Source organism: Pseudorca crassidens, chromosome 8, assembly GCF_039906515.1.
Source record: "Pseudorca crassidens isolate mPseCra1 chromosome 8, mPseCra1.hap1, whole genome shotgun sequence".
NCBI lineage: Eukaryota > Metazoa > Chordata > Mammalia > Artiodactyla > Delphinidae > Pseudorca > Pseudorca crassidens.
Genome location: NC_090303.1, coordinates 31,556,144 through 31,572,265, shown reverse-complemented (window position 1 = coordinate 31,572,265; position 16,122 = coordinate 31,556,144). Strand labels below are relative to the sequence as shown.

Below are 16,122 nucleotides of genomic sequence, written 5' to 3'. Positions count from 1 at the left end.
CTCTGAGAATAATTTGTGATGGCTATGTACCTACCATAGTTCAAAGGAAAGTAATATCTGTGCTCTATCTCAAATTTTGCTAAGGTTTTTGCTTTTGCCTTAAAATATGTCTGACTAATAAAATGTGAAGTCTTGCTTAATTACCTGGCAAACATCCAATCAAATGAAGCCCCTCTTTTCTTGATGGTGGAGGCGACAGGTACAAACAACCACAAATGAACAAAATATCGAACATACCAGTTGGGGTAGATAACTATTTGGGGAAATAAAATACTCCATGAGAGTCATAGGGGGGTGTTTACTATTTAGAGAGATTATTCAGCAAAGCCCTTCCTGAATAGTTAATGTTTGAATAGACACGGAATGAAGTTTTTTTTAATAAATTTATTTATTTGATTTTTATTTAGTTTTGACTGCTTTGGGTGTTTGTTGCTTCGCACAGGCTTTCTCTAGTTGCAACGAGCAGGGGCTACTCTTCCTTGCAGTCCGCGGGCTTTTCACTGCGGTGGCTTCTCTTGTTGTGGAGCATGGGCTGTAGGCTCATGGGCTTCAGTAGTTGTGGCTCACGAGCTCTAGAGCGCAGGCTCAGTAGTTGTGTCGCACGGGCTTAGTTGTTCCGCGGCATGTGGGATCTTCCTGGACCAGGTCTCAAACCCATGTGCCCTGTATTGGCAGGTGGATTCTTAACCACTGCACCACCAGGGAAGCCCCAAAATGAGGTTTTAAACTTGGGATTTGTTTCCAGTTTTCCTTAGTGGAAAGGTGGACCAGAAAAAGAATGCATCCACCAGCACAGGGAGACAAACAAGGCCTATCTGCTTCTGCCTAGTTTTTGAGCTGGAGGAAAGCATCTCTCCATAGAAATCAAAGTCTCAGGCCTCACCTTCAGGCGCTGCTGGAGTCTGAATTCATAATACTCTGTGGACTAGGGAGCTATCTCTTCCTAAAACTGAGGATTTCGTGTTAAAAATGAATCCAAGTCCAGTGCTATCACTAGGGTGTTTGGTAGAAGAAATTTTTAAATTGCTGAAAATTAATGAACCAAACAGCCAGATTAAGGACTTAGAAAAAGAACAACAGAGAAAAGGAAGTACAAGAAGGAAATAATAAAGATAAGAGCATAAAAATAATTTAATAGAAAAAAAGATAAAAAAGCAGAGTTGACAAGAATCCATAAACTAACTCTTTGAAAACACAGTTAAACAATGAAGTAGTATTTTGCAAGTTTTAAAAAATTAATTAATTTTATTTTTGGCTGTGTTGGGTCTTCATTGCTGCACGCGGGCTTTCTCTAGTTGCAGTGAGTGGAGGCTACCCTTCTTCATTGTGGTGCCAGGGCTTCTCATTGCAGTGGCTTCTCTTGTTGTGGAACACAGGCTCTAAGCACAAGGGCTTCAGTAGTTGTGGCACGCAGGCTCAGCAGTTGTGGCTCGTGGGCTTTAGAATGCAGGCTCAGTAGTTGTGGCACACGGGCTTAGTTGCTCTGCAGCATGTGGGATCTTCCCGGACCAGGGCTTCAACCGTGTCCCCTGCATTGGCAGGCAGATTCTTAACCACTGTGCCACCAGGGAAGCCCTTTGCGAGTTTAATGAGGAACAAAATAAAAATGAATAAGGAAAGAATTGCTACAGATTTTAAAAAATGTATTTTAAAAATTAGTTTTATACCAATAAATTGTAAAATCCTGATGAAATAGACAATATCCCAGAAAAATATAGGTTAAAATTCTCTTAAGAAGAAAACTTGAGTAGAACTATAATCATTAAAGGAATTGAATCCAGTTTAAAATCTCCATCCCTTGCCTTTACGTATACGTACACACCAAGTAGAAACCACCAGGTCCAGATAATTTTACAGGCAAGATTTTAACAAAACTTCAAGCAAGAGATAACCCCATCTTACACAGATTGCTTCTGAGAATGAAAAATATATATAGAAAGTTGTTAGTTCATTTTAGGAGGCTAGTATAACTTTGACACCATACCAGACAGCAGGTATATGAGAAAGGAAAATTGTAATATAGTTTCACGTAAAACATAGATGCAGAAAATCTAGATAAATTATTAGCTAAATGAATCAATGTGAAAAATATCAGATTTAAAAAAAATCCTGAACCTGGTGGCTTGATCCTATAAATGCAAAGATGATTTAACCTTAGGAAATCTATTAATTAACCACACTAGCAGATTGAAAGAAACATTTTGTTTTGATGGATGAAGAAAAAGCATTAATTGCATATGATTCTTGACAAAAATTTTCTTAATCTGATAAACCAGATACCCACAGGAAACTTTGTATTAAATGGTAAAATGTTAAAAGCATTTCTTTAAAATAATGAATGAAACAAGTATGTCCGCTAGAATCATTTCTATTCAGTGTTGTACTGGTATTACATAATAAAATGAAGGAAAAAATAAGAGTAAGAATAATAAATAAAAATAAAGTGAAAAGCTCTAAGGGCTGGAAAACAAAAAGCAAAACTGTCATTATGTACAGATGATATGATTGTCTACATAGGAATTCCAGTAACAGTATATAGTAAGGTCTGCAGACCAACAGTGTATGTTAAGGTCTCCGGGTACCTGATGACAATTCAGAAAAAAAAATGGCATTACTGTGAACAATTAGAGAATATGTAGTATTTCATCAATTCTGAGATGCACATTTTTCTCTCACAATTCATCATCTCTGAAATTCAGATAAATCCTACAGTCAGAGCCATCTTACAGTTGCTATGGGACTGGATTGAGAACTCAAGTTCTGCGGGAAGGATTTGTGTTTGCTTCTGCCGTTCACTGGGGGCACTATTAACCTGAAACCACTTTTGGGTCCCAGCTGTATATGGAGTGCCCTATTAAACTCCTTTTTTTTTTCATTTACTTCTCAATGTGTGAGATTTCTTTTTTTCTTTTTAAACATCTTTATAGGAGTATAATTGCTTTACAATGTTGTGTTAGTTTCTGCTGTATAACAAAGTGAATCTGCTATATGCATATGTATATCTCCGTATCACCTCTCTCTTGCATCTCCCTCCCACCCTCCTTATCCCACGCCTCCAGGTGATCGCAAAGCACTGAGCTGATCTCCCTGTGTTTTGTAGCTGCTTCCCACTAGCTAGCTATTTTACATTTGGTAGTGCATATCTGTCAGTGCTACTCTTTACGTTGTCCCAGCTTACCCTTCCCCCTCCCCCATGTCCTCAAGTCCATTCTCTATGTCTACGTCTTTATTCCGGTCCTGCCCCTAGGTTCATCAGAACCAATTTTTTTTCTTTAGATTCCATATATATGTGTTAGCCTGCAGTATTTGTTTTTCTCTTTCTGACTTACTTCACTCTGTATGGCACACTCTAGGTCCATCCACCTCACTACAAATGACTCAATTTCGATTCTTTTTATGGCTGAGTAATATTCCATTGTATATATATGCCACATCTTCTTTATCCATTCATCTGTCGATGGATACTTAGGTTGCTTCCATGTCCTGGCTATTGTAAATAGTGCTGCAGTGAACATTGTGGTACATGACTCTTTTTGAATTATGGTTTTCTCATGGTATATGCCCAGTAGTAGGATTGCTGGGTCCTATGGTAGTTCTCTTTTTAGTTTTTTAAGGAACCTCCATACTGTTCTCCATAGTTACTGTATCAATTTACATGCCCACCAACAGTGCAAGAGGGTTCCCTTTTCTCCACACCCTCTCCAGCATTTATTGTTTGTAGATTTTTTTGACGATGGCCATTCTGACCGGTGTGAGGTGATACCTCATTGTAGTTTTCATTTGCATTTCTCTAATGATTAATGATGTTGAGCATCCTTTCATGTGTTTGTTTGCTATCTGTATATCTTCTGTGGAGAGATATCTATTTAGTTCTTCTGCCCATTTTTGGATTGGGTTTTTTTGATATTGAGCTGCATGAGCTGCTTGTATATTTTGGAGATTAATCCTTTGTCTGTTGCTTCGTTTGCAAATATTTTTTCCCATTCTGAGGGTTGTCTTTTCGTCTTGTTTATAGTTTCCTTTGCTGTACAACAGCTTTGAAGTTTCATTAGGTCCCATTTGTTTATTTTTGTTTTTATTTCCATTTCTCTAGGAGGTGGGTAAAAAAGGATCTTGCTGTGATTTATGTCATAGAGGGTCCTGCCTATGTTTTCCTCTAAGAGTTTGATAGTGTCTGGCCTTACATTTAGGTCTTTAATCCATTTTGAGTTTATTTTTGTGTATGGTGTTAGGGAGTGTTCTAATTTCATTCTTTTACATGTAGCTGTCCAGTTTTCCCAGCACCACTCATTGAAGAAGCTGTCTTTTCTCCATTTTATATTCTTGCCTCCTTTATCAAAGATAAGTTGACCATATGTGCATGGGTTTATGTCTGGGATTTCTATCCTGTTCCATTGATCTATATTTCTGTTTTTGTGCCAGTACCAGACTGTCTTGATTACTGTAGCTTTGTAGTATAGTCTGAAATCAGGGAGCCTGATTCCTCCACCTCTGTTTTTCTTTCTCAAATTGTTTTGGCTATTTGGTCTTTTGTGTTTCCATACACGTTGTGCAATTTTTTGTTCTAGTTCTGTGAAAAATGCCATTGGTAGTTTGATAGGGATTGCATTGAATCTGTAGATTGCTTTGGGTAGTATAGTCATTTTCACAATGTTGATTCTTCCAATCCAAGAACATAGTATATCTCTCCATCTATCTGTATCATCTTTAATTTCTTTCATCAGTGTCTTACAGTTTTCTGCATACAGGTCTTTTGTCTCCTTAGGTAGGTTTATTCCTAGGTATTTTTTTCTTTTTGTTGCAATGGCAAATGGGAGTGTTTCCTTAATTTCTCTTTCAGATTTTTCATCATTAGTGTATAGGAATGCAAGACATTTCTGTGCATTAATTTTGTATCCTGCTACTTTACCAAATTCATTGATTAGCTCTAGTAGTTTTCTGGTAACATCTTTAGGATTCTCTATGTATAGTATCATGTCTTCTGCAAACAGTGACAGTTTTACTTCTTCTTTTCCAATTTGTATTCCTTTTATTTCTTTTTCTTCTCTGATTGCTGTGGCTAGGACTTCCAAAACAATGTTGAGTAATAGTGGTGAGAGTGGGCAACCTTGTCTTGTTCCTGATCTTAGAGGAAATGCTTTCAGTTTTTCACCATTGAGAATGATGTTGGCTGTGCATTTTTCATATATGGCCTTTATTATGTTGAGGTAAGTTCCCTCTATGCCTACTCTCTGGAGGGTTTTTATCATAAATGGGTGTTGAATTTTGTCAAAAGCTTTCTCTGCATCTATTGAGATGATCATATGGTTTTTATCCTTCAATTTGTTAATATGGTGTATCACATTGATTGATTTGCATATATTGAAGAATCCTTGCATTCCTGGGATAAACCCCACTTGATCATGGTGTAGGATCCTTTTAGTGTGCTGTTGGATTCTGTTTGCTAGTATTTTGCTGAGGATTTTTGCATCTGTGTTCAGCAGTGATACTGGCCTGTAGTTTTCTTTTTTTGTGACATCTTTGTCTGGTTTTGGTATCAGGGTGATGGTGGTCTCGTAGAATGAGTTTGGGAGTGTTTCTCCGTCTGCTATATTTTGGAAGAGTTTGAGAAAGATAGGTGTTAGCACTTCTCTAAATGTTTGATAGAGTTCACCTGTGAAGCCATTTGGTCTTGGGCTTTTGTTTGTTGGAAGATTTTTAATCACTGTTTTAATTTCAGTGCTTGTGATTGGTCTGCTTATATTTTCTATTTCTTCCTGGTTCAGTCTTGGAAGGTTGTGCTTTGCTAAGAATTTGTCCATTTCTTCCAGGTTGCCCATTTTATTGGCATATAATTGCTTGTAGTAATCTCTCAGGATCCTTTGATTTCTGCAGTGTCAGTTGTTACTTCTCCTTTTTCATTTCTAATTCTATAGACTTGAGTCTTCTTCCTTTTTTCTTGATAAGTCTGGCTAATGGTTTATCAATTTTGTTTATCTTCTCAAAGAACCAGTTTTTAGTTTTATTGATCTTTGCTATTGTTTCATTCATTTCTATTACATTTATTTCTGCTCTGATCTTTATGATTTCTTTCCTTCTGCTAACTTTGGGTTTTTTTGTTCTTCTTTCTCTAATTGATTTAGGTGTAAGGTTAGGTTGTTTATTTGAGATTTTTCTTGTTCCTTGAGGTAGGATTGTGTTGCTATAAACTTCCCTCTTATAACTGCTTTTGCTGCATCTCATAGATTTTGGGTCGTTGTGTTTTCATTTTCTAGGTATTTTTTAATTTCCTCTTCCATTTCTTCAGTGATCTCTTGGTTATTTAGTGGTGTATTGTTTAGCCTCATGTGTTTGTATTTTTTTGTTTTACAGTTTTTTTCCTGTAATTGATATCTAGTCTCATAGCGTTGTGGTCGGAAAAGATACTTGATATGATTTCAATTTTCTTAATTTACCTAGGCTTGATTTGTGATCCAAGATATGGTCTATCCTGGAGAATGCTCCATGAGCACTGAAAGAAAGTGTATTCTGTTGTTTTTGGATGGAATGTCCTGTAAATATCAATTAAGTCCATCTTGTTTAATGTATCAGTTAAAGTTTGTGTTTCCTTATATATTTTCATTTTGGTTGATCTGTCCATTGGTGAAAGTGGGGTGTTAAAGTCCCCTACTATGATTGTGTTACTGTCGATTTCCTCTTTTATGGCTGTTAGCATTTGCCTATGTATTGAGGTGCTCCTATGTTGGGTGTATAAATATTTATAATTGTTATAACTTCTTCTTGGATTGATCCCTTGATCATTATGTAGTGTCCTTCTTTGTCTCTTGTGGTAGTCTTTATTTTAAAGTCTACTTTGTCTGATATGAGAATTGCTACTACAGTTTTCTTTTGATTTCCATTCGCATGGAATATCTTTTTCCATCCCCTCACATTCAGTCTGTATGTGTCCCTAGGTTTGAAGTGGGTCTCTTGTAGACAGCTTATATGTGGGTCTTGTTTTTGTATCCATTCAGCCAGTCTATGTGTTTTTTGGTTGGAGCATTAATCTATTTACATTTAAGGTAGTTGTCAATATGTATGTTTCTATTACCATTTTCTTAATTGTTTTGGGTTTGTTATTGTAGGTCTTTTCCTTCTCTTGTGTTTCCGGCCTAGAGAAGTTCCTATAGCATTTGCTGTAAGGCTAGTTTGGTGGTGCTGAATTCTCTTAGCTTTTGCTTGTCTGTAAAGGTTTTAATTCCTTCGTCGAATCTGAATGATATCCTTGCTGGTGTAGTAATCTTCGTTGTAGGTTTTTCCCTTTCATCACTTTAAATATGTCCTGCCAGTCCCTTCTGGCTTGCAGAGTTTCTGCTGAAAGATCAGCTGTTAACCTTATGGGGATTCCCTTGTATGTTATTTGTTGCTTTTCTCTTGCTGCTTTTAATATTTTTTCTTTGTAGTTAATTTTTGATAGTTTGATTTATACGGGTCTCGGCATGTTTCAATTTGGGTTTATCCTGTATGGGACCCTGCACTTCCTGGACTTGACTGACTATTTCCTTTCCCATGTTAGGGAAGTTTTTGACTATAATTTCTTCAAATAGTTTCTCAGACCTTTTCTGTTTCTCTTCTTCTTCTGGGACCCTGATAACTCGAATGTTGGTACATTTAATGTTGTCCCAGAGGTCTCTGAGACTGTCCTCATCTTTTAATTCTTTTTTTCTTTATTCTGCTCCCTGCCAGTTATTTCCACCATTTTATCTTCCAGCTCACTTATATATTCTTCTGCCTCAGTTATTCTGTTATTGATTACCTGTAGAGTATTTTTAATTTCAGTAATTGTGTTGTTTATCACTGTTTGTTTGCTCTTTAGTTCTTCTAGATCCTTGTTAAATGTTTCTTGTATTTTCTCCATTCTGTTTTCAAGAGTTTGGATCATCTTTACTATCATAACTCTGAATTCTTTTTCAGATAGAGTGCCTATTTTGTCTTCATTTATTTGGTCTTGTAGGTTTTTACCTTGCTCCTTCGTCTGTAACATTTTTTTGTCGTTTAATTATTATTTTTTTTTTTTGATGGGTGGTGCTGTAATTCTGTCTTACTGGGTGTTTGGCCTGCGTCATCCAGCACTGGAGTTTGCAGGTAGTTGGATAGAGCTGGGTCTTGGTGCTGAGTTGAGGACCTCTGGGAGGCCTTACTCTAATTGATATTCCTTGGGTTCTGAGGTTCCCTGTTGTCCAGCGCTTTAGAGTCGGAGCTCCCATCGCAGGAGCTCGGGCCCGATCTTCTGCCGGAGAACCAAGATTCTGCAAGCTCACGGCACAGTAAGAAAAAAAAAAAAAAAGCCTTGGCTATGGGGGCGGAGTTTAGGCGGGGTAGAACTTAGGCAGGGGTGGGGTTTAGGGTGGGGCGGGACCTAGACGGGTTGGGGGATGACGTTTGAGCATTTGATAGGGCCTAGGTGGGGCTGTGTTTAAGCTTGGGGCGGGGCGTCTGCCTAGGACCTGGTGGAATGGGAGAGGCATCACCCAAGGAGGGCTTCTGGAGTGTGGCGTTCTGGAGTTTGGAGGTAAGGCCCTGGAGAGGGTGTGTGGGTGGGGTTTAGGCCGAACTTGTGGGAGGGCGTCTCGGAGTGTAGAGGTAGGGCCCTGGGTGGCGGTGTAGGGGCGGGGCTTGGGCTCTGCGTGGCAGGAGGGAGGCTCCGAGGGCAGAGTATTAGGCCCAGGAGCTCAACAGGCTTCCCCGTTCCTAAGTGGTAAGGGAAAGAGCTGGCCCCGTTTACGTTACTTCGTGGCCCTCCCCCACTGTCTCGCCCCGGATCTCCCCCATTGCTGCTGGACCCCTAATGGTGGGTGGGTCCTGCTGGGTGTAGGAATTCCTCCCTTCCCCTAGCCGCCCCTCAGGGGTGCTGGTCCCAGAGGTCTGGCCTTTATTTTTGCTCCTCCTTTCCTCCTTCCCACTCCCTCAGGACCTGCACAGCTGGAGGGGGCCTCGGTGGGCAGAGGATCAGGCCTCGGATCTCAGCAGGTTCCTGGGGGTCCAAGTGGCAGGGGAAACCTGGCCACGCTCCCTTTTGATCCTCTGCCCTCCCAGTGGTCCCCCAATTTCCCCCTTTGGGCGTTGGATCCGTTCCCCTCCCCCAGCTGCCCCTCAGTGGTGCTGGTCCTGTCCTGCCTCCAGTTCTCCTCCCCCCTCCCCCCACTCCCCACATCCTACCCGGGCGCAGGGGGTTCCTCCCATCCCCTTAGGTGTCCATGGTCCCCCAGGGGTGCCTGTTAGGTGCCCTTTTTGTGAGGAGACACAAATTCTGCGTCCTTTTAGTATGCTATCTTGACTCCACCTCCTATACTCCTTTTTAATGCTACATAAAATAACAAAATTATAATACTTTTTATTTTTAATTTTTATTCTTTTGGCTGCATTGGGTCTTCATTGCTTTGCACTGGCTTTCTCTAGTTGTGGCGAGCGAGGGTTACTCTTTGTTGCAGTGCGCGGGCTTCTCATTATGATAGCTTCTCATTGGGGAGCATGGGCTCTAGCCACGCAGGCTTCAGTAGTTGCAGAACGTGGACTCAATAGTTGTAGCATGTGGGCTCTAGGGCACGCAGGCTTCAGTATTTGTGGCTCCCAAGATTCAGTAGTTGTGTCTCTTCGGCCTAGTTGCTCCACAGCATATGGGATCTTCCCAGACCAGGGATCAAACCCACGTCCCCTGCATTGGCAGGTGGATTCTTAACTACTGTGCCAGCAGGGAAGTCCCTATAATACTTTTTAAATTAATGGCATCCAAAATTTGAAGAACATAAGTTGAGAAGATATTATTATTAGCGATGAAAAACAATAATGATGTATGTGATGTAACCTGGGTAAGGAGGGAAAGGACATAACAGGAGTCAAGTCCAATATTCAGAACTTAGATAAATCTGATCATTTTAGTTCACTGAAATTTTAAAAGAATTGAGGTTTTTTTAAATGGAGTGCTTTAAGAAATTAGGTACAAATTTTTTTGTTGTTTTAGAGAAGATTTTGATTAACTTTTTATTATAAGAATAAGCAAATGGGCTTACACAGGTATATTCAAAGATTCATTTCAGGTGTAGAATCATTTCTTCAGAAGATATTAGTTACTGGAATGTATCTTTGAAAGATCATTCTCCTCTAGAGAACTGGAAGTTAGTTAGTTTTTTTTGTTTTTTTTTTGCCGTACGTGGGCCTCTCATTGTTGTGGCCTCTCCCGTTGCTGAGCACAGGCTCCGGACGTGCAGGCTCAGCAGCCATGGCTTATGGGCCCAGCTGCTCCGTGGCATGTGGGATCGTCCCCGACCGGGGCACAAACCCGTGTCCCCTGCATCGGCAGGCGGACTCTCAACCACTGCGCCACCAGGGAAGCCCTGGAAGTTAGTTTTGCCTGAAGATCAAGAGTAGGCTCAGGACTGCCACCTGATGGCCTAAGGTTCTTTCCATCTTGCCCATTTCTTGAAAGTTCAATTCATTCAGCAAATTTATCCAGCATCTAACACACCCCATGCACTATGCTAGGCTCTGGGGATATTTGCCTTCGTGTTATCCCCAGTCAAAACAGTAAGGTGAAGAAAAGGGAAGGAAGGGAGGCAGGAAAGTAGTAAGGAAGATAAGAAAGAAATCATCAAAGACATGAATTAAATCATGAATTTTTAAAATGTTCTATGAAGCAATCAAAGAGTGTGCCCATGAGGGTAAGGAGGGCAAATTTACTTGAACGATGATAAGGAAGGTATGATGGATGTTTGAGGTGGTTTCATGGAGGCTGGGACTTGAGGGATGAGGAAAATCCTGCTCTAGTAGGGGTAGGGATAGAGGAGTCTTCCAGATTTCCTGAGGTGGCAAAGACTTTGGTATATTCTAGAAAATATCCTAAGACTTGTGTGCCTGGAGTTCAGTTGAGTGAGAGGAGATTGAGATGAAGAAAGGCTGTTGAGGGTGGGTGGGGGCCGGAACAAGGGGACTTGCAGACCCTGGTGAGGAGTTAGGATCTAACTCTAAGGGCACAGGGAAGCGGTTGAGGGTTTTAAACAAGGGAGTGACAATCTACATTACTTTTTAAAACCATTTCTCTGCCTGTAATTGGTCTGGTGAATGTATGAGAGCTGTCAAAGATTTGCTTGGAAGACTGTTGAAGTAGTCCAGGAGAAGGGTGATAAGTTCCTAGATTGAGGATTTAATTCGGAAGTAGAATTGTTAAAATTATCCTTAGACCAAATATAATTCTTCAGTTTTCTTTCTAGTTCTTGCTCTTCCCTTCTCTGCTTCCACATAGACAAGTAATTAAGGTTTTAGTCTGATTTTCTCTTGAAATTAGCAGGTATGGTAGGATCTCTCAGAGTCTCTCAGAATTTAGAGTGAATTTAATTCAGTAGTATACAATAGTTTTATTCTCCTTCATTTAATTATATTTTTCTCTCGTGTGTGTCTTGCATATGTTGACCTGTTAGTATTGATTTCTCTTTGCTTAGCAAAAATTGTTCCTTGCTCTCGTAAGGGGCTATTTGTGTCACTGATATATATTTTCATATTATTTAAGAATATTTTTTTCTAAATGTCATTGTTTTATTATGTAACTTTGCCCCTTTTAGGAAATCCTACATTATCATTTTCATACTAAAGGTTATAATGAATTAATGATTTTAATATCTGGTGTTATATGTGTATCAAAGCCTATGTAAAAGTAGTATTGTTTGTTTTTCCTGCTTCCTTATCCTCTTCTTTTCTTCCTTTATCTTTTCTGGCATCTAAATGATTTTCTTCCTTGTTTCCTCTGCCTGTGCAAAAGTTTCCTCTGGCTACTTGGCACACAGCATATCAGTGAAATGATTTCTACATTAGTCTTGGTAAGCAAGAACTGAAATAAAGGAAATAACAGGGTTTGACTCATAGCATTAAAGTTACTTAAATGTCATCATGTATAATTTATGCCTAGTAATACTTTCACATCAAATCACCTCATAAAGTGGGAGGGATGTATATCAACCATTGAAATACATTTCTCACAAATAATTTGTTGGTCAAAGATTATAACTGGCAAGTTTGGGATTTACATTTTTGGAGGGAGAAACTCTAATAATATATTACCATTTTATCACCATGAAGTTCTGTTTAAATTTGCTCTTTAGGCAGTAGTCATGTAATTTTCATTTGGCCATGCCTTTGGTTAACTGGTTATTGGTGAAGGAGTTTTTAAAAGGCATGAAGGCAAGAAAGAATGCATGCTCATATCTGAGCAAGGCTTGACCTCTGCTTCTACATTCTAACGAATGGGAGAGATGCTCCAAAAAATAAATATAATACCGCATAATATTTACATAGTCATGTGTTTATGGATCAAAGACCTCAAAATATATACTCTGTATGGAAATAAATTCTTCCATGTCAACAATTGTGAGCTCCTCTTCCTGCAAGGAGTTGTGATTGAGAGGATAAGGACAGATTTAAGGCTCAATTATAATCTGTCCTATTTCTCTAATAATTTTACCATGATTCTATATTTGCAAAGATCCTTCTTTTTCTTTAAATTAGGGCCCCATTTGCTTATCTCCACATCTCTCTTCTTAAGGAAAGCAGTCTGCCATGTTCCTTTCAAATGAAGGTAAAGTTACAGAGGCCATCTCCTTTACTTACCTTGAATATCAGAAATTAACCAGTTTCCCAGGGTGTAAAAAGTACTTGAATTGCCGTTTGGGAGTAAGTGTTAAGTGATTAGAAAGAGAGAGAAATATCTGTCAGTGGACTCTAACATTGCTTTGGTTTTTGTTTGCTTCCTTGCTTTTGCCCTCTTTTGTGTATTTCCCTGTATATGCTGTAAGAATTATTAACAGGTGTTCTCCAAGTTTGGCTAATGTAGTGCAGATTTTTGTGCTGTGAACAGATTACAGGGTTATAGTACTGAGATCTTGATTTGCTCCGTCCTTGAGGCAGCCAGAAGGCCTTGGGTGGCCCATGCCACCAGGGAGAGCCCCTTCCTCCAGCAGTGAGTAGCCATGACAGGACCAACGTCGGAGGCATTGACAGAGGGGATGGGTAGTAGGCAATGTATAGAAAGGCCGAGGAAGGGGACACTGATACATAGTGATGGACTATTATATACTTTAAGCCAAATAATTTTTTCAGGTCAGTGATTTTTAAAATAAACATCTGTGGAAGTAAGATAAACTAGACAGTTTATTTACATGTAAAAAGTCTTGGATGGCAATTCAGAGCTCTTAAAATGCTCTCACACATGTATTTTCTCATTTGGTTCTTCCAGCAGGCCCAGGGGGAAGCAGGGCGGGGAGCAGACTTGATATTCAGAGGTTTAAAGGACTCACCTATATTGAGCACTTTCTAGCATTTTATCTTCATTTTATTAGTACATTTTAAACACATGCAGATTTTCAAGGGAAAACGCAGGTGTTTTCATAGCTTCTGTTTTGTCTTATGTATGAAACGATGCAAGTTCTGGAAGTTCGCTAAGTATTACTTCATTTATTTCACTATTGCCGAAGTCAGAGAAGGTGCTTTTTAGAACATCCCTCGACAAATTACTTAATTTCCATAAGGCCTCAGTTTTGTCTTCTACAAGAAGGGATTAACATAATACTAGCATCATGGGATCAGTGTGTGGACAAAAGGAGAAAATATATGTGAAACACCTCCCCCAGGCCGTGGCACATCCTGTGTACGCAATGACCATCATGCTGTATTGACCCGTTTCATAAGATTGATAGGTATGTGTGCTAATTTTTGTTACTTCTCCCAGGTACAACAAAAATTTGGAAGAAGCTAAAAGAATTGGAATAAAGAAAGCTATTACAGCCAACATTTCTATGGGTGCTGCTTTCCTGTTGATCTATGCATCATACGCTCTGGCATTCTGGTATGGGACCTCCTTAGTCCTGTCAGAAGATTATTCTATTGGACAAGTACTCACTGTAAGTGATGTTATATTAAGAGATGACTCACTATTAACATGCAGTGAAATTTCGTAGTGTTGGTTTGAGTGTTGGAGCATATATTTTCGAAGAATTATTAAATAATGCAAAGAATAGCGAGCAAGAGACTGGGATTTGATATCAGGCCGTCTTGGTTCAAATTCCGGCTCTGCCACTTAGTAGCTGTATGATTCGCTTCAGCCACCTAGACTTTTCAAGACTCTCTTACCTCTTCTGCAAAATGGAAATGGCAGGAATAAGATGCCATAATTTTTAGCATTGTTGTAAAGGACTAACTGAGAACATGAGTAGAGAATCACTTAGCAAAATTCCTTCTGTGTGGGCTTCCCTGGTGGCGCAGTGGTTGAGAGCCCGCCTGCCGATGCAGGGGACACAGGTTCGTGCCCCGGTCCGGGAAGATCCCACATGCCGCGGAGCGGCTAGGCCCGTGAGCCATGGCCACTGAGCCTGCGCGTCCGGAGCCTGTGCTCCGCAACGGGAGAGGCCACAGCAGTGAGAGGCCCGCGTACAGCAAAAAAAAAAAAAAAAAAAAAAAAAAAAATCCTTCTATGTAAGTTGTTGGGTAATATAACTACTGTGCGATTTAGAAAGAAGTGAATAGTGACATTAGTTCCCTTTAACCCCTGAAGAAAAACGGTATCAAGTCTACCAATAAGAAACGGATTTGGGCAAAATGAAGAAAAACAAACAAAAATAAACGGTTCATCAGACCTCAAAGAGTATACAATCTGGTGGAGGGCAGAGAGACTCCATCTGAGAAAGAATGTGTGCTTTATACTTCACAAAATACTTTCATATGTACCGTTTCACTTGATACAAGAACATTAAGGTTGCCCGGTAGGGAAAATAGATAGAATCTTGCCTGTTTTTGCAAATAAAGAAATTGAAGCCCAGAGATCTAGGAGAATCACCTGAAGACATAAAGCCAGTCAGTGCTCAATCCAGGATTCAGACTTTGGGCTTCTGACTCTCATAATAGGGTTTGTTTCCACTGTACCCTACTGATGACCTGAACCAAAATTCTTGGCCATTGAAGACATATAAAAATATTCTAGTCATATAGAATTTATTGTTTCACTGAGCCAGTAAGACTAATTCAGCATTCTAAACTGTATAGTACTTCAACTTTAAAAATATTTTTAACAGCCAGTATTGATATGTTGCCTTTGCCATTTAAAAATTTAATTAGCGATGTTAGAAGAAGTATGAAAAAATGTACTAAACACTAAGTAACTTGATGTTTTTCCTTCACATTCCTCAGGTCTTCTTTTCCGTATTAATTGGGGCTTTTAGTGTTGGACAGGCATCTCCAAGCATTGAGGCATTTGCAAATGCAAGAGGAGCAGCTTATGAAATCTTTAAGATCATTGATAACGTAAGTCTGGGCTGGCCCTTTATCTGTCTAAAAAAGTTGATTTTCTTTATCACTTTATTCAACTCTCCACAGATGTCACTAAAAGTAGTTATTGTAACCTAGTCATCTTCTGAAATTTTATTCTGTTTAGAAACCAAGCATCGACAGCTATTCGAAGAACGGGTGCAAACCCGATAATATTAAGGGAAATCTGGAATTTAGAAATGTTCACTTCAATTACCCATCTCGAAACGAAGTTAAGGTACAGTGATAAATGATTAATCAGTGATTCAACAATGTATTGGATGAAGCGTGTCTGATACTTCCCTTTAGAGATTGTTTAAAAAAAATGTATGTTTAAACCTAGTTTTTTTTTTTCGTTTTTTTTTTTTTTTTTGCGGTACGTGGGCCTCTCACTGTTGTGGCCTCTCCCGTTGCGGAGCAAGGCTCCGGACACGCAGGCCCAGCAGCCGTGGCTCATGGGCCTAGCCGCTCCGTGGCATGTGGGATCTTCCCGGACCGGGGCACGAACCCGTGTCCCCTGCATCGGCAGGCGGACTCTCAACCACTGCGCCACCAGGGAAGCCCTTAAACCTAGTTTTGAATTGAGTTCATAGTCTCAGAATCTGTGTTTTGCCTTTAAGTTTATTTCTTATTCATCATGATAGATCTTGAAGGGCCTCAACTTGAAGGTAGAGAGCGGGCAGACGGTGGCACTGGTTGGAAACAGCGGCTGTGGGAAAAGCACGACAGTCCAGCTGATACAGAGGCTCTATGACCCCACGGAGGGCGTGGTGAGATGACTTGCTGAACTAGGTGCTGCGGCACTGAGTTACCTTTGCA

General features: G+C 39.8%; 1 protein-coding gene across 3 annotated transcripts in view; it reads left to right on the top strand.

Moving 5' to 3' along the window:
* The window catches only part of ABCB1 (ATP binding cassette subfamily B member 1), a 102,357-nt gene that overhangs the window by 43,909 nt on the left and 42,326 nt on the right, over positions 1-16,122 (top strand). For 2 of the 3 annotated variants that reach the window (XM_067746120.1, XM_067746119.1), the window contains 4 exons: positions 13,733-13,904; positions 15,187-15,300; positions 15,431-15,541; positions 15,948-16,073. In XM_067746120.1, coding sequence (XP_067602221.1) covers positions 13,733-13,904; positions 15,187-15,300; positions 15,431-15,541; positions 15,948-16,073 — 523 coding nt within the window. Of the gene's footprint in view, positions 1-8,511; positions 8,531-13,732; positions 13,905-15,186; positions 15,301-15,430; positions 15,542-15,947; positions 16,074-16,122 lie in introns of those variants that run through there. The other variant, XM_067746121.1, reaches the window with a different exon arrangement.